General features: G+C 32.7%; 3 protein-coding genes across 32 annotated transcripts in view; 2 read left to right on the plus strand and 1 right to left on the minus strand.

The window, feature by feature from the left end:
* Positions 1-5,639, plus strand: part of Glut1 (Glucose transporter 1) — a 68,096-nt gene extending 62,457 nt beyond the window's left edge. For all 19 annotated transcript variants that reach the window (XM_076529682.1, XM_076529703.1, XM_076529681.1 and 16 more), the window contains one exon: positions 880-5,639. In XM_076529682.1, coding sequence (XP_076385797.1) covers positions 880-983 — 104 coding nt within the window. In that variant the 3' untranslated portion in view covers positions 984-5,639. The remainder of the gene's footprint in view (positions 1-879) is intronic.
* A 90-nt stretch (positions 5,640-5,729) lies between these two features.
* Positions 5,730-7,186, minus strand: MED27 (mediator complex subunit 27). The gene is made up of 4 exons (XM_003704591.3): positions 6,709-7,186; positions 6,376-6,645; positions 6,004-6,304; positions 5,730-5,922 (listed from the first exon to the last, which is right to left on the minus strand). Exons 1-4 carry the CDS (start codon positions 6,879-6,881, stop codon positions 5,788-5,790), a joined length of 879 nt encoding a protein of 292 aa, XP_003704639.1. The 5' UTR covers positions 6,882-7,186; the 3' UTR covers positions 5,730-5,787.
* A 2,758-nt stretch (positions 7,187-9,944) lies between these two features.
* Mical (Molecule interacting with CasL) overlaps positions 9,945-18,598 on the plus strand; it is an 83,110-nt gene continuing 74,456 nt past the window's right edge. For 9 of the 12 annotated variants that reach the window (XM_076529643.1, XM_012288306.2, XM_076529637.1 and 6 more), the window contains exon 1: positions 9,946-10,223. The gene's annotated coding sequence lies outside the window, so the exon portion shown is untranslated. Of the gene's footprint in view, positions 10,224-10,858; positions 10,983-18,598 lie in introns of those variants that run through there. The other 3 variants (XR_013037598.1, XM_076529639.1, XM_076529638.1) reach the window with 2 other exon arrangements.

Here is an 18,598-nt window from a genome sequence, read left to right on the forward strand (position 1 = left end):
TTTTTGGCTTGTACTAATAACAGTTGTCTTTCCAATTGTACCACCAGTTGACACCTTATGTACCAACACCATAACACGTTACCTCAAGGACATATAGGGTGATTCTAGCTAACTTCAAAGAATATGACCCCTACGTTAAAGACATCTTTCGACTATGCCATAAAATATTTACACTAAACAAATGAGCGTGACAATTGCCTAATTTATTTCTCTAACTTGGCTTCTAAAGACCAGTTTACAATAGCAAGTTGTCAAATTCGACACAGGTAAGTAGCTTACCTGGACTTGGTAACTTGTTTAGTATGTCTTTAATGTCTCTGAAGTGGGTAAATAAATTAGGCACAGATTTTGCTCCAGGTTAAACTAGGTTCAATCAGTCTAGGTTTAAGAAGCCTACTAAGTTGATTTGTCTAGTTATGTGGATCTCAAACGTGCACTTAGATCAGATAATTTAGATAAGTAACAGAAGAGAAGGAAGTCTAACTCTAGTATACTATTTTCTTCCTAATTGTGTCTGGCTGCTAGATGTAGTATAACTACATTTCATTCTTTGAATCCTTAAATTTACAAAAGTATGACGAAGTGATAAGTAGAAGCGCAGATAGCCTTATAGGCTATCTTTCTCATATGTGATCACTCATGATAAATATCACTTAGCGTAAACATTATGACATGGTCCATCGATGTCTTTCGGTCAAGCAAAGAATGCACCCTGCAATCCCCGTTGAAGTATTATTCTACATACAAAGACCAAGTAGTAGCTTGCTATTTGTCTCTAATCGAAACGGTTTGGTAGATGAATGCAAACTAAGAAGTAGCTTAAGCAACTAACGCAAATCTGCTCCCGACAAGTGCACCGGTATTAACGTGAGTGAACAGTTGTGTTTGCAGCTGGATCAGAGCGATCTTCCGGCGCACCCGCTCAACCGGAGAGACCACCGCCCCCGCTTCCCCCGCCACGCTTTCCGAACAGCGGTGTCTGACAATGGGAAACAGCTCCTCTTAATATTGGTAATCTAGTGATCATGAACGCGTCAATCCCACTGCCGTTACTGCTCACCACGAACAGCCTCACATTGGAGAATCAATTGTACGAGATCATCACGGAGAGGAGCAAGGCGTGCGCGGCTTTCTTGCGGAACAGTTTGCGCCGAGCGGTTAACGCGACCATTATTAGCTGGAGTGTCACGGAGAATTATGAGAATAATGTGTCGTGCAATCATGCTTAGGGACGAGAGAGACGTTCGATCTGAACGAGAACCTGTTAATTAGAACGAACTCGAACGCGAGAATTATGTTCGATAACACCTACCTAGGTGATGGTCACAAGATCTAAATGCTCGTCGTTTCGCGGATCTTACGACCGGAGATAGTCCGAAATTTAAATTCTAGTTTGGAGATTTTAGGCCACGAGACTCACTCAGATATCATGTTTCATTTTTCTTTTATTACTGGTCTGATGACCACTGAGAGTAAAAGAGTTAGTTAGGTTCTGGAGTATGAGATCAATAACTTAACTGCGACTTTACATTAGTATAATTTATTGATAGCGAAATATGCTTTATGTTCACTGCTTTGAATGAGTAATTATACGTTTTGATTTAGAAACATTTTGTAGAAGTATAAATTTGTAAAACTAAAGACTTGCTCAGAAATGGAGTACTGGTACTCTGGAGTTCTTACGCCTCTATTTTGTTTATAGCCTAATCATGCTTCAAAAATTATCCTAAACTTCTGCATAGATTTTATGTAACAATTTTAACAATTTTACAAATTATTTAAAATTCATAATAAGTATTAATCTTAACATCTCTACCACTCCGAAAGAATTGAATAATAAACAAACTAGAACTTATATTTCGAAGCGAAGAATTATCAAGAGGAATTAGATAGAAACGAGGTAACTCCTCGATAAAAAAAGAATCTAAATAATGTTTCGAAAGTGATTGTGCCTAGAAGAAAAATGCGTTAAAATGCGTTGGACCGTGATCACTACAAGCATTTGGACTTCGTGCGACACATCGAATAATAGAACGTATAATTGCTAGTTGCGACGAATCGTTTAACGAAACCCCACAGAAAACGAGAGGAAGGTGTACATCTATATATACATATTATATACTTCACTTTTATATACGTTCATTTCATAAGATTTATTGTACGTCTTTTTGTATCACTGTCGTCTTTATATCTCGTTGCACTGTACTATGACTTACAGCGTTATGTGTTGATTGATCAATTGAATTGAGTGTTAATCTGGTATCGACCAAAACGAGCCTAGATGTGTTTAATAGAAACGACAGACGTTCGATTAGAAACGTCTTATTATACGGTGCCTCGCAGGACATTTTACGAAATTCGATTTTATCTTATGAAGGTACAGGGACGCAGTGGTACAAACGAGCGGGTGTCATTTATTACGGTAATGAATTTCTGTTCGGACATTTAACACGTTCACTACCATAGTATGCCATACTACAACATTACCTACATTAACATTATACTAACATTATTAACTTTCTAACTTCGATGATGCTGTTCGAAAAGGTTCCTTCTTCAATATTCAGTTATTTGAACACTTAATAATATTATTATATAAAATAATTTAAATCACTGTAAAATTTCAAGAATTTAAAAATTATTGTTCCAAAATACTGAAAGTGTTTGAATCTTTTGAACCAGTTAAATAAATTAACAACGTGGTAGTCAACGTGTTAAGATTTTGTTTCCGTAACGATTATATAAACGAAAGCAAAAAAAGGAAATAGATCGCGTGAAATTCCGTTTCGCTGATTTGACGCCATGATAGTTTTCGCACGAGATTCACCCCTTCGATTGAACCACAATAATCGGTAGTACCTTGTACAATTCAGAGGCATGCCTTTTCTTACTACCTTTTGTCGTTAATGTTTTACACCGAAATGCACGTAATTCGATGTTAGGCAAACTCTTTAGGGGCAGAATGTCCCTCGTATGTACATACATGTATATACTGTATACTTCTACGGTACTTAACACGACTCGTAAGAGAAAAGAATGTATGATAATCCTATACTATTTGATATAGTATACTCGATTCCCTATTATTACACGAGGAGTATACCGACAGGAAAAAGATTGTTTCGGTCGTTTTAATCGCAGCGAATCTCGACTGGGAAACACTTTTAAAGCACCTTTACGTTGAATAACGAGGAACTGGCGTTCGATAGATTAAACTCATGATTAATTAACGAAAAATTCTACTGTTATTCAACGATCATTTTCAATTTATTTTTTCCACTTATTTATAAATAAGTCTTTCGTTTGGTAATAATCAGCACCGAAAATACATAAAACACCAAGGACTAAAAACCACCCTCCGCGCTAGGTTACTCGATAAACTAAACACAACTTCGAAACGGTTCACTATACTTGCGGTATAATCGCGATATAATATTGTAGAATAGAACGAATAAATAAATAAATAAACTAAATAAATAACATCATGTGCAGTGAATCGCGTCTGTTGTAACTTAAACGAAAAAGGCAAAAAAAGAAGAAAAAAAGGTAAACCTCTAATTATAAGCTGTCCGAATCATACAGAATCAGTGAGAAAGGCAATAAGCTATTGAACTGAAAGAAAAAATAAATAAATATGCTAAAGTAGATCTCCTTGCATTATAGCGTTATCAGAATTCCAACTATTGATTATCGATAGCTAGGCTAGATATAATGCGTACGTACATTAGCTACTAGTTTGTTAGTAGCACGATGTAACTGGCGAAACGAACACTTCGTTAATTAATTATCGTACACGTATGGCGTACACGTGAATGTACGTTTCTCACTCGTGTCATGGGTGTACAGATTAACCGAGTGCTGGTAGCATATCCATTTTTTCGAGTCATTCAAGTGCTTGAACGATGATAATTACACGTAAACGTAGTCGCATTCGAGGTAAAAAATATGCATCGGTAAATAATTTCGGGAGAAGTGCAATTTAATTTTTCAAAGGTTCGCTGGAACTTACGTGTGTAATTAGCTGTTCACATTATTTGCATTTTTTAAGACATTGAATGCCGTGGGGGTCATTGGTGGTCAATTTGCATTCTTTAATAATATAAGCTACAACTTGGACCTTCAGAAAATTCTTTTGCAAATGAAATTTTTAATACCATCCTTATAATAATGCAATATAAATATATAGAATATCACAATGGTTTAAATAAAATTTGCAACCATAAAAAGTTAAGAAAAACTAAAGATTATTAAAGGATAAGTGAGATCAAGCAAACTATATCTGATGACCCCCTAAAGTATATAAAATATAATAGAATGAGTTATAGCCTGCCACAATATGATTTAAGAAGCAAGTTAAATATAAAATCTGGCATTCAACGTATTAATACGACTTTTAGTTGACAAAAATTGTTTATTCGTTGGTGATCATCCTATTGAGAAAAGGCATGCTGTGATATATACGTTCACTGAACATCTCGAAGCAACCGGAAGAAAACTGTATCTAAAAAAATAAATAATCTACGAACCATTTTTCTACCTTCGTCACGATTAACATTCTAATTAGTTAGTATCGTTAGACAAGTATTACGGTGACATACAGTTATGCACACGCGTGAATTTTGCAAGATCTCTTGTTTCGAAGGTCTAAAATAACAGTGGCGTAGGTATTCGAAGTGCTTTCAGAAACACTTTTTCATGTACCAGGAAATTGACTTTCACTATAATTCACGCGTATAATGCTAAGCAATTCGTTTCTAAAACTGTAATATTATACATATATATCTTTATGGAAGGACCTTTCCGCACTCACCATGACTTTGATAAAAGAAATCAAGCATACATAGATTCGAGTCAATGATTATTAAAATTCACCGAAGTATTGCAAACATTTCTAGAGCCTTAAACAAATGAATTGGTACAGTACAGCAAAGTGATCACAATAACGATTTATAAAAATATGTTCACTGCCACTCAAACGACTTGTGCTCATTGACGAGCACCGATATTCCAAATGTGAATGTGTACAGTTATGTGAAAAGTATTTATAACATAATTATATTTAAATAACTATTAACTAGAGTTATGTAAAATTAAATAGCATGTAATAACTATTAAGGAATGATATACATATGTAGGGTACAGGTAAAGAATCCATTGATCGCAGAGCTATTATATTCCAGACGAAAAACAAATGTATGCCTGCTCATTTGTATATTACACGTAAATCTTAGCACGAAAATAAGTGTTTCTGTGGCAACAAACGGCGATTTGTTTCTTCTTATAATTATTTTTATCAAACGTTATTCCTTCTTCATTTCAATTAAATTTTTTATTATAACATTTAGCATCGTTCGAATTATTTATTCAAATTTGTGTTCAGTTTGAAACTGATTTATTTCACGTTTGCTAAACATTTCTGTTTTTCTATGCATCACAATTTCAGATTGTATTAGTGCAACAAAACTGCAAACCTGTAATATTACAATATGATTTTATTTGCAATTGTATATATGCGTAGCAATTGTCTATAACAGTTTAATTACTTATGATTAATGTATTTAAGCTGGACAGATAAATTTAAGTGGAAAAATCATACACATCTTTTAAAATCTACAAATAAAAATATTTACTAAGTAAAATCAGTGTTTTTAATTACCCTGTAAGAAGTATAAGGGACTTACTGTTTCCTTAGAAATTTTTTACACATTATATAATAAAAATGCAATTAATTTATATTTTATATAGAAAAATTTATTATATACAATTTTATTTTCACTATCTAGGAAATCATGGTTTACATTCTTGATGGTAAGGTTCTAGTGTACGAAAATCTCTCCACGTTGGAGGTAAAGCACTATGTAAGTGTAGACCACAACGTTTGCAAGGATCACTAAATAAATTATTCAAACTATGAAACCAGGTCTAGAAAAAGTATAAAACGTTAAGGTAACAAAATTTATGTATCATTAATATATTATTCATATCTTTTATGTATTCACTCACCATAAATGATCGAACTGCTAATTCAGGCAATGCTGGTGAATAGAAATGTAACATTGCAGCATGTGCATTTTCTGTTACTTTTCTAAAAACTTTGTGTCTTGATTCTGTCCATAGGTCCATAGTTTCACCATAACCTTTGACCACCACCCATTCAATCATCAAACCCTTAAATGCTATTACTCCTTTTAGAACATGTCCCAATGTAACATGTAATATTGCATTTGATGCAAATGGTCGAGATACAGAAACTGTCATATCGTTAAATAGTCTATCAAAAGTAGCTATCAAGGAGTCAACTTGCCTGTAAGAAAAGACTGTGTTAGCATAATTGTTTCATTTCATGCGTTAAAATACCAAAATAATTTAACTTACTGTTGAGGAACATTATGATTGCTTGTTTGTATTCTCCCTCTTTTAGCTCTGCTGGGAGTATTATAAGACCGTTTCAAGGAGTTTTGACTAAGTAAAGATTGAGCAACATTACTGTATTCGTGTACTTTGTCAGTCCATTTGTAACTATTAACTAATGTACCATATAAAGCTTGTCTTTCTTGCGTAGTCTCCTGACTAAGATATGTTGTACTAGCTAAATTAAATGGCCCTGGTGGCGGGTTTAAACTGCTTACGGCTTGTTCCACATCTCTAAATATAAAGAAACATTGAATAAATTATAGTACAATATTTTATTTAAAATAATATATATACCTTAAATTGACATTGACAGTTGTTAAAAGCTCTTGTAGTTCAAGGAGGTACTTATTCTCTTTATTCTCCTCTCCATGATCAGCTCTTAATCCATTTCCTAAAGAATCAAAAACCTGACCAACACTTGAACGCAGAACTTTAATTGCAGTTAATGCAATTTGTAATTGTTCCATTACTATGGTTTATAAAATTGTAATAAATATTTCACAGGGTATGATATATCAAAACACAATAACCCCACACATTCTTTTATATATGTACACAGAATCACTATCAATGTTTAACCTATAAAACAATCTCTTGCAATACAATACTAAATTGTGTTCTTTAAATGAAGTTTTCAACTTTTCTGGTATGGATCAAATTGAGGAAAAATTTATAAACAATAATTTTACTTTTGTTACCAAACTTATACGTAAATATCTGAACACAACCTACATACCGGTGAAACTGACTACATCTAGTCATCTACTGGTAAAAAGTGGAAACTATTGGAATTAAATTACCAACGCATGTATAGATAATACTATGCTTAAACGTTAGATGACACAAGAGGTACTGTTTTTAAAAAGAGCGCGTAAATATTAATTTTAAATAACATATGAAAAGGGGACTTCCAAAATATTGTATAGATATTTAAAAAAAAAATAGTGACTATCATAAACGATGTGTTCGGTGATTTCTGATCACTTGACCCGAGGACAATGACATGAATAGTCTATCATATATCTCGTCTAGAGTTTTGTTATAATTTCTATGAGATAGAACTTTACTAATATCTTGTCTCTGATTGTGATGCTATTGATTATTTTAATTAAATTATTTATTGTTTTACAATTTAAAGTACTTAATTATTGAGCGAGCGAGCCGAAGGCGAGCGAAGCTCTTATACCTGACTTTGCAACTTCTTTGTCCGCGTTTTTCTTTTGCACCACTCAACCAATTCTCGTCAAATTTTGCATGCACATGCGTATGTACATCCAGATGGACATAGAAAAAAAAAATTTAAATCGGACTTGCCACGAACGAAAAATCACCGGAAAAACTGATCCTAAAAAGTGAGGGTCCGAACACGAATATAAGGAAAATAAAAAAATGAATATTTCGGTACTTTGACGACGTAGTATGGTTACTGAGGCATTTAGAAACAAATTTCTATTAGGGTTTGATGCGTTTTGATGCCTAATAAAGCCAGAAAATCAATTTTTGTCGAATTCAGTCCAAAACGGTACAGGTGGCGCCATCTAGCGGCGAGCGACGGAACTACGAAAAACTAAAATTTCGATTTTCTCAAAAAATAGGGACTTTTCCGAAATTCTGAGATATACAAATTGTTCCTTGTCGCCTACGGAAACGAACGAACCTAATTATAGCCTGCTATGACCATTATTAAAGAAAATAAAAAAATAGCCCATTTTATGGACTAAAAAATTGGCGTCCATCTAGCGGTGAAAGTTGGAACTACAAAAACAGAAAATCTCGATTTTCTCGAAAACTAGGAACTTTTCCGAAATTCTGAGATATACAAATTGTTCCTTGTCGCCTACGGAAACGAACGAACCTAATTGTAGCCTGCTATGACCATTATTAAAGAAAATAAAAAAATAGCCCATTTTATGGACTAAAAAATTGGCGTCCATCTAGCGGTGAGAGTTGGAACTACAAAAATATAAAAATGCGATTTTCTCGAAAATTAGCGAACTTTGAGTACTTCCGAGGCTCAGAAAGTGTTATGTGATCGCATTAGAAGCAAAATAATGTAATAAAAGCTTCCTAAAGGCTTTAATAAAGAAAATAAAAAAAATGTCATTTTATGGGCAAAATTTGTGGCGCCATCTAGCGGCGACACTGCGAACTAAACTGGAAAAACGTTTGTTCAAACACGCGTTAAGGAAAAATATAAAAAGTAATATTTCGCAACTTTGACGACGTAGTATGCTTCTTTAGACATTTTAAAGCAATTTTTGTTGAATAAGTTATTCATTTTTTTGCCTATTAAGCCCAGAAAATCAATTTTTATTTGACTCCAATATTTTTGTAGTTCCAACTTTCACCGCTGGATGGACGCCAATTTTTTAGTCCATGAAATGGGCTATTTTTCTATTTTCTTTAATAATGGTCATAGCAGGCTATAATTAGGTTCGTTCGATTCCGTAGGCGACAAGGAACAATTTGTATATCTCAGAATTACGGAAAAGTCCCTAGTTTTCGAGAAAATCGAGATTTTCTGTTTTTGTAGTTCCAACTTTCACCGCTAGATGGACGCCAATTTTTTAGTCCATAAAATGGGCTATTTTTTTATTTTCTTTAATAATGGTCATAGCAGGCTATAATTAGGTTCGTTCGTTTCCGTAGGCGACAAGGAACAATTTGTATATCTCAGAATTTCGGAAAAGTTCCTATTTTTGGAGAAAATCGAAATTTTAGTTTTTCGTAGTTCCGCCGCTCGCCGCTAGATGGCGCCACCTGTACCGTTTTGGACCGGATTCTACAAAAATTGATTTTCTGGCTTTATTAGGCATCAAAACGCATCAAACCCTAATAGAAATTTGTTTCTAAATGTCTCAGGAACCATACTGCGTCGTCAAAGTGCCGAAATATTGCACTTTGCATGTGCAGTAGAATTGACATAGGCGGCTCATGTACGTATCGCAATGCTGACACAAAATAATTAATTACTCATTACCTGAACATTATTTATGAACTTTTATGATCGAACCATGTAAATAATGCATTGCTGACCATTCTTTAATCATAAAAGTTCATAAACTGTGCTCAAAAAGTGAGTAATTAACGATTTTGCATACTCATTGTCGTGTATATTCCTCCTACGCGCCGCCCGCGCATGCCACGGAGGAATAATTACCGAAAAACTATATCCTCGTAGATTTTAATGCAAAATTAAATTTGCTCGCGCTTATGTACTTGACTTTTCAACTTTTTTGTCCACGCTTTTCTCTTGCACCACTCAACCAATTCAACCGGATGACACGGTTGACTATTTTTGCTTTAGTGTGAAATTTACTCGCTCGCTCAACATTGTTAGGTTAGGCGCGAAGCGCCTAATCAAACAGGCCTAGTATTTGTAATTACGGTTCTTAAAATTCTACAGCGGTATCTGGTATCAGGAACCATAAACACAATGCGAAACGTCATCTCCAGTATCCCTTCCAGTTAAAGATCTCGTTCGGTGATATTCGGTTATCATCGGGTATCATCGGTTACCAAATCTCAGAGTTCCGAAACGGTAGTGTTCGACGCGCAGTCGAAGGAGGCTTGTCGAAGGGAGCAGTCAGATCGCACGGTGCATCGCGCGACGTTCGTGAATTAAACAATATAATGTGAACAGTGCTAAATCAGTATAATATGGTGCATAATAATCGAACTGTAATCGGGCTCGTAAACACGCGCGGTAATGTGAACAAAAAGTAAAAGGGCGAGAATTAAAAAAGTGCAGTGACTCGACGTTTGATTGGTGGTGCACACAGAGCGGGGACCTTCGCGTACACGTACATGTAAGTACATGCACACATGCTCGTATACAAAAGACTCACACGACAACTCTTTCTCTTTGTTTCTCTTTCACTCTCTTCTTCGTCTGACGTTCTTTCTGCATTCCTGCAGTAGCTTGCACGTAGTCGCACTTTTTTCCTTTTTCCCTCGTTTTACTCGCGATTTACGACCGCACCCCCTTCGATTCGATGTCCACTGCGTTTTACAATTTTCTAGTTTATTCAAAAACGATGTGTACAGTACACCGTTCACACCGGCTCGCTCACTGGAATTCGATTGCGTACTTCGATAATCGTTTGTACTTTCCTTTCGTGTGTACGGAATCGACTTTCGAGATATATTCGATATTACCGAATAGACGTCAGATAATTAATCGGCATAGAGTATTTCCTATCGAAATGTGCAATCACATTGTAACGTTAAGGTAGCTCGATCGAAGGTGGTCTTTCTTTGTTTACTTTCGGTGCTGCATGGAACGCAATGCATTATGAAACATAACTTGATCGTGTTTATGATGTAGGAGTAGCTTGACCATGATTCTATGCAATGAAACTAGTCGCGTTACCGTAGGTGTTTTAGGTTATGATAAATATCAGTACGCAATGGGAATCTTGTAATCGTTTATCTGTCAGCTGACGACGAGTCAGCCATGTCGTGTTACCTCCCGATCATTTCCGTGTGCATCTGTCATGGAAGTTTTGAATCATTGAATGATCTTTCTAACAAACATTGCTGAGAACTTTCTGTACGGAAATCGCGTTGTGAGTACAATAACCTTAGATTTCATTCAGCATTTCGTATAATACGGATATTTACCGTTTTAATTGTATCAAGGATTATACACGTAATTATGAATTTATACCGATCGGTATGTGTTGTTAATACTTTAAGGTTCTCAATATTTATTTGCAATATAAATTGTTAATTGTTAATTTGCAAATTTGGAGATTTGGAATTTTGTAAACTTGAGAACTTGATAATTTTTTAATTTGCAAACGTAGGATTTTAGGACCACTATTAACATTACTATAACATATTAATTTATATTAAAAATCTTGAAATATTAACAGTGCAATATTGATCGTTGAAGATCATTACAATAGCAAAATACGTAACGTCGGATAATTTGTGGAAACGCTTAAATCGATTAAAAAAGTAACCATCAAATCCGCTTCAGTCTTACATAATGAGCATATTATTCATGACTGAAAAAAGGCTTCTTTGTCGGTCGAGATGTTCTTCCTTAGGTTAATTCAATTCTAGTAGTTTTGTAATAACGTTTATGGATGATTGATTACGTTTGCGTCGATTCCATGCAAATATTAATTTCTGCGGCCATATTTATATTTGCACCGTAACGTAAGTGCATTCACATGTCTTGCGCACAATGATCGAGACACTCGATCTATGTATGAATATTGACTGTCTTCGAAGGACAGGCGAGAGTGAAAGAACGTCTTGTTTAGCAACTAAACAAGCCTAGGTTTTATCTCCCATCTCGGTAAAACGACGTAGCATTTCTCTTGAAATTACGGTAGAAACTGTTTATATATGTATTTTATAATAGGAGCTTCTTTAACGCACTTATGAGACAGGTGTACATATGTAATTATTAGACTAAGATTATGCAAATGTAATATCTTTTTCCTGTAGGAGACATTTAACTACTGAGAATGTAGGCGCCATTTATGTTGCTTTTTATTGTGAGACTTTTATTACTGTAATAGCATTATTATTTTTGTTAAAATAAAATAAGTTTTTATAAAAATAGTAAATTATTCAAATTTACGGATTTAAAAAATTAAGGACGGTTCATTTGTAATGATTAAAATCTTGTTTATTCCACTTCGTTTTAGTTCTTTTCGTACGTCGAGATATCGATAAGTTCCACTGGGACACCCTTGCATAACGTTTAATAACTTTGAGGCAGTTTGATTTATGAAATTGAAATTTTATATTAACGCGTTGACTGCTGCCGGGGTCTCCAGTGACTGACGTCATAAATTCAATATAATGTAGTAATCATAACTGAAATTTATAGAAGTATTAGATAAAATAAAATATTTAAACTTTGAAAAATTTATGGTAACAAATCTTGATTCAGATTTTTAGTTTCTGATTAAATATTTTTGATGTTATAATTTCTATTGTAATAATTACTTACTCATTTGATCTTTCAGTTTCATAAATTATAAATGTTTCTGTCACAATAATTAATTTGAATTTTTAGAATATGCAAAATTTATTAAATGTGGTCAATTTTTATGTCTTTCTTAATCTTTCAGTTTCATAAATTATACATTACTTGTTTCTGTCACCTAATTTGAATTTTTAGAATTTGCAAAATTTATTAAATGGAGTAAATTTTTATTTTAACAACAAATTTCCTTACAACTATGACTAATTTTCACAGCTGCTAAAGATGTTAATTGCTGTCCTGTTGTTATTAACAAATATTTATACAAAATTGTGTACGAGTGTTCCAAAGTGTACAAAGGGCTCTGTAAACAATTTTTTATCGCCGTGTAACGTAGGTAGTCGAAGAAATAACGCGCGTGGGCTGTGTACCGTTTTGTCGCAGATAATGTGAACCAGCCTTTGTCCTTTTTCGCGTGGTCGACAAAATTCAAGCCTCGTCATCCATGTGCGAAAGCCGCGTTTGGTTCTCCTCTTTAGGCAATAGAAACTTGCCTTTTCTTCCACTCTATATATTTTCCATGACTGTTGAATTATGCGTTAAATTTTAATTTTTGGTCACAAGTCAATTTTTACAAGATATGAAATGATTGAATTTTTTTTAATGTAATTAAATTATTAAATTTGTTAAGAATTGTTTAATTAAATTTATTTAGAGAATGTTTAATTGAATTTATTTAGAGAATGTTTAATTGAATTTATTTAAAGAATGTCTGATTGAATTTATTTAAAGAATTTCTGATTGAATTTATTTAAAGAATTTCTGATTGAATTTATTTAAAGAATTTCTGATTGAAGTTATTTAAAGAATTTTTAATTGAATTTATTTAGAGAATGTCTGATTGAATTTATTTAAAGAATGTCTCAAGTTGTTTTAAAAATATCATTTTATTTTAAAATGTTTTATAACAAGCAATTTTATTATAACAAAATATGGTAAAATACACAGAATTCAGTACAATCAAAATGTGTTAAAATAAATGCTTTATTATTTATTTTAAATATGTAATTAAATTTGAAAGTGTTCTTTAACAAATAATCTTGATTTATAAAACAAACTAAATGTAACAAAAAAGTATAAGCAAATATAACAAATAACAGAAGTTAAAAATTAGCAAGATGATTTTGTTATAAGTTGATGGAAAATTTAGATACAAAAATAGTGTGCACATGTGTGATGTTATCAGTAGTTTTCTTTTAGATAATTCTATAATAGATATGAAAGTGATATGAAGCGTATAAAGTAGAGCATCAAAGTTGCAATTCTCTTTGCAGGGGAAATAAAATCTAACAAATAATAAAAACTAAGTACAGGATATATTACAAAATTACTAATATTTTGATTTTTACTAAAATTGAATTTATAGGATGGGAAATTAATTCTATTTTATTTCCTAATTTTATTTTATTTTATTTTGTAAAATGTAAATATTTAAAAACATTTGTAAAATGCAAATGTATAAAATAGAATAAACTAAAATAAATTATTTCTTGAAATAATCTAAAATAAATTATTTCATGAAATAAAATATAATAAAATTATTTCATAAAATAAACTAAAATAAATTATTTCATAAAATAAAATATAATAAAACTACTTTATAAAATAAAATAAATTTTCCACTATATCACTTTAATTTTTTCTTTCACAAAATAAACCAATAAAACATACACCGACGCATATATTCCATATTATCAGTTCTTCCAGTTACAAAACAAAGAAACATAAATATCACAAGTTCCGCGAAAACGAAAGTGTTACAAACATTACAAAATCTTCCAGCAATAAAAACGATTAATATCTTGCAATAATAGCACCAGATCCCATCACAAACAGTGTCCACGATCGCCAAATGGTTATCAAAGGTTTAGTCATTGTTTGAATTTGCAAGCAACACCAAGAAGCTGCTGCAAACGATACGTAGAAAAGTTTTATTAACTATCGGTGACGCGATCTGGGTATCAAATCGTCCTTCGATAAGTGATTCATTGGCACCGACTAGACTAGTTTTAAATAGCGTTTTAAATAGCAACTGAAAGAAACAACAAGTCCGATTGAGTAATCGAATCTCTGTTCTATATTACTTAAAGATCCATTTAGAGCGTTATTTTCAGATGATATGTGATATCATTCGTAATAGAGGAAAGAGAAAAATAAATTATAGAGTGATTCATTTATTATGTAATTGCAAAATTTATTCAATGTTTTTATGTGGATGATAGTTTTATAGGGGAAATTATAGGGGTGGAATGTTCTTTTAGAATTCTTTGTTCTTGTGTATTATTTGTTTTTGTATAGGTGAGGTGCATGGACGGTATTGTTCTATTTTAATGATATTGTTGAAATAGAATTCTATTTTGCATGTTCTATTTTAGGAATAGTGTTAAAATACTGGTGTGATACTGTTCATAGTACTGTTATAATACTGTAACAATACTATTACAATGCAATTGAAATATTGTTACAATATTGTTACAAGCACTGTTACCCTACTGTTACACTACTATTACACTACTGTTACATTACTGTTACAATACTGTTACAATACTGTTACTATACTATTACAATGCAGTTGAAATATTCTTAATAATATTGTTACAACATTATTTCAATACTGTTATAGTACTGTTATAATATTGTTGTAATACTGTTATAAATACTCTAACAATACTATTACAGTGCAGTTGAAATATTGTTACAAGTACCGTTACACTACTGTTATAATACAGGTACTGTACTATTACAATGCAGTTGAAATATTGTTACTAAAATTATTACAACACTATTACAATACTGCTATAGTACTAGTATAATACTGTTACAATACTGTTATAATACTGTACTATTATAATGCAGTTGAAATATTGTTACTAATATTGTTACATTACTGTTACAATATTGTTAGAATACTGTTGCAATACTGTTACTATACTATTACGATACTGTTATAATACCGTTGCAAATACTGTAATAATACTATTACAATACAATTGAAATACTGTTACAATAATATTGAAACATAATTACAATATTGTTACAATACTATAAAAAATAATTTTACAATAATGTTACAGTACTACTAAAATAGAAATCTATTATATCTATTCTATTTTAACAATGTTTAATATATATGTAAAATCTCCCAACAAGAAAGAAATGAGTGGCTTCAGATTCTACATTTTATACTGAAAAATTTTATAAAGGATAACAGCTATTCTCTGTGGGTTAATGATCAATTAAAATTCGGGAAAGTTAATTCAGATTGGCTACTTTCTCCTTGTTACAACTCATTTGTAAAATTGATCGATATGCAAGTAAGATGCCTTCATTATGAAACGCTTATAATTAATTTAGTAATTTGGTAATTTGCTAATTTAGTAATTTGGTAATTTAGAAATTGATAATTTGATAATTTAATAATATTTAAATTTGATAACTCATAATTTGATAAATTGTTAATTTAGTAACTTACTAATTTGCAAATTCCAGAATTTGATAATTTAGAAATTGATAATTTGGTAACTTATTAACATTCAAATTTAGAAATTGTTAATCTGACAGTTTGACGAAGTAATTTCATAATTTAATTTCATTTGCAATTTGTCATTTGTTAAAAATTTGATAATTTGAAAATATGCAAAGTTTGCCTTACTCCAAAGCTTACTTTACTTCAGTAATTTTCCTAAACCTCAGCATCATGTACCAAAAGCATCAGTCAAAATTAATTCCTCATTACTTCAATAAAAGAAGTATCTAAAAATACATCAATCATCAACCTCAATAAAACTTCCCTCCTCTGCAAGAACAAAACGATTCTAGATGGTTACAAAACGCTTCCATCTTGAATTTCGTTCCTCGAAAGTGGAACGATAACATATCACGGTATACGGTTTCTTGTTCTCTCAGAAAAGCACTTGTCCGATCGGAAACGAAAGCTCGAGGAGACAGAACGGAATTCATAGAGCAAGGCGGAGATGTGGACAACAGTCCGTGGATTCGGGCGGATCGATAAACCCATAAATTCCGTTTCAGGAGCGAAACGCAACGGCATGGCAGCTGCAACGATGGCTGAAACGCGTGTTTCTTCGGAGCTAAGAATAGCGGAAGCTACTCGAACGCGAATTCCGATCTCTGGAATCGATTTTAAACGGATTTAAAGAGGGGAAATTGGATCCGCTGGAGATTAGATTAATAGGTGGTCAATTGACATCAATAATCGATCGACTCGCTGATTTGCGCTTGCAAATTAGGCGGCCAGATGATTTTGACCCTTTGAAAGGTGAATTATTTAAGATCGAATGATGGACAGGGTCAATAGTGGACACAGAATTATGAGGTGTCGTAAACTTCAAAGTAAAATTCTTTGTGACAAAAGAATAAAAAGCAGCTTTTCACTTTCTAACGACAGAAGCACAGGTTCAAGAGAGATTGTTTTTCAATAAACTTCTTTCTAATTTGATACAACGTACAATATATATGTACTTTCATTTTCACCCGTTTGGAGACTTTCTATTACGCGTATAATTATTTCAATTTCATACAGGTCGAATATCGACCTGTCTATATCGAACTATTTTTCCTCGGTGTAGAAAGCGTAAAAAGCTTTCATGGAATTCGAGCCGCTGATAGAAAGACGAGAAACGGTGGACAAATTCATTGAAACAATTGGATCGTGTCTTCGATTATTGTCGCCAGGATGAACTAGTTTCCCATGAAAATGTGTCCTCGTTAGCTTTCTCGTTATTTTCGAGTCGACTGATTGCGATTAAGCGAATATTTGTGATTTTGTTAGGTTATGGGGCGATAGGAAAAGGTCCGCCATGTTGATTTAAGTTCGACGCGCCATCTTGATCTAAAAGGCGCCATGTTGATCTAAACTTGATGGAATCTAAAGTTAGCAAATTCACAAATGCTTAAATTCTAAAGTTTCTAGACTCTCCAAGTTCTCATATCTTTAAACCCCAAAATTCTGAAGTTCCCGAATTCATAAGGCCCCAAATTGTCAAATCCCTTAATTTTCAAATCTCCAAGTCCCTAAATGATCAAATCTCCAAATCCCTAAATTCTCAAATCCTCAAATCCTCAAATCCCTAAATTCTCAAATCCCCAAATTCCTATATTCTCAAATCCCCAAATTCCTATATTCTCAAATCCCCAAATCTCCAAATCTCCAAATTACCAATCGCAAATCTAAATAACACAATGCCCATTTCAAGATGAAAATCGTTAATTCACATCGCAAACGTTCGCGAGATTATACAATAATCACACAGGAAATGAAACTAGCAATTTGGATAAAACTAATTATTCCCTTCACCATTTCACGTAGCTACTTTTAAAACGTGATCCGTGCCAATTTGCATAGCGGAAGTCTAGCAGAGCAATTAATCCCCGTGATTCCCAGGATCGTCGATGAAAAACCTGATATCGGCGACGAGGACGAATCGAGAGTAGGTTTTGCGTGGTTAGTTTTTTCCTTCGACATCGCGAACGCAACTAGGCGGCATGCGTGCAAGAATCGCGAGCCTGGCGTTCCTCGTCATCGTCGCAATTATTATCGCGATCATCATGAACACCATCGTACCTGCCTTGAACACTCTGGCCAAATCCACATCTGATTTATCTTTTACGCTAAATGGATTTGTCGATTTTATTTATATAACACAAATTCATAGTCAATTTAATTTTTTAAATAATCAAGATTAAATTGTTTTTTAAATAATCAAGTTTAAATTGTTTTTTAAATAATCAAGTTTAAATCATGCTTTAAATAATCAAGTTTGAATAATATTTTAAATAATCAAGTTTGAACAACATTTTAAGTAATCAAATTTGAAAAATATTTTAAATAATTAAATTGAAATAACATTTCGATAATCTTTGTTTTTACTAATCTCCTCAAACTCTGATGTAGATAACATGAAAAATCATTTTTCAAAAAGTGATACTCTAATTCCTAGATCTACATACGCTTTATCTTTCAAGCAAAATCAATTCATCGATTTTGATTATATAATGGAAATTCATGATCCCGAGTTTAAATTTCAAGTAAAATCTCGAAGAAAGTCATTAATTTATTTCTCTCTGTGCTTTCATAGTTCATTGATGAGTTTATCTCCGATTTTCGTGCGATTGTGCGAAAGAGGTTCAAAGTCAACAATTACACCGGTGGCCAAAAGT

Source organism: Megachile rotundata, chromosome 3, assembly GCF_050947335.1.
Source record: "Megachile rotundata isolate GNS110a chromosome 3, iyMegRotu1, whole genome shotgun sequence".
Taxonomy (NCBI): Eukaryota; Metazoa; Arthropoda; class Insecta; order Hymenoptera; family Megachilidae; genus Megachile; species Megachile rotundata.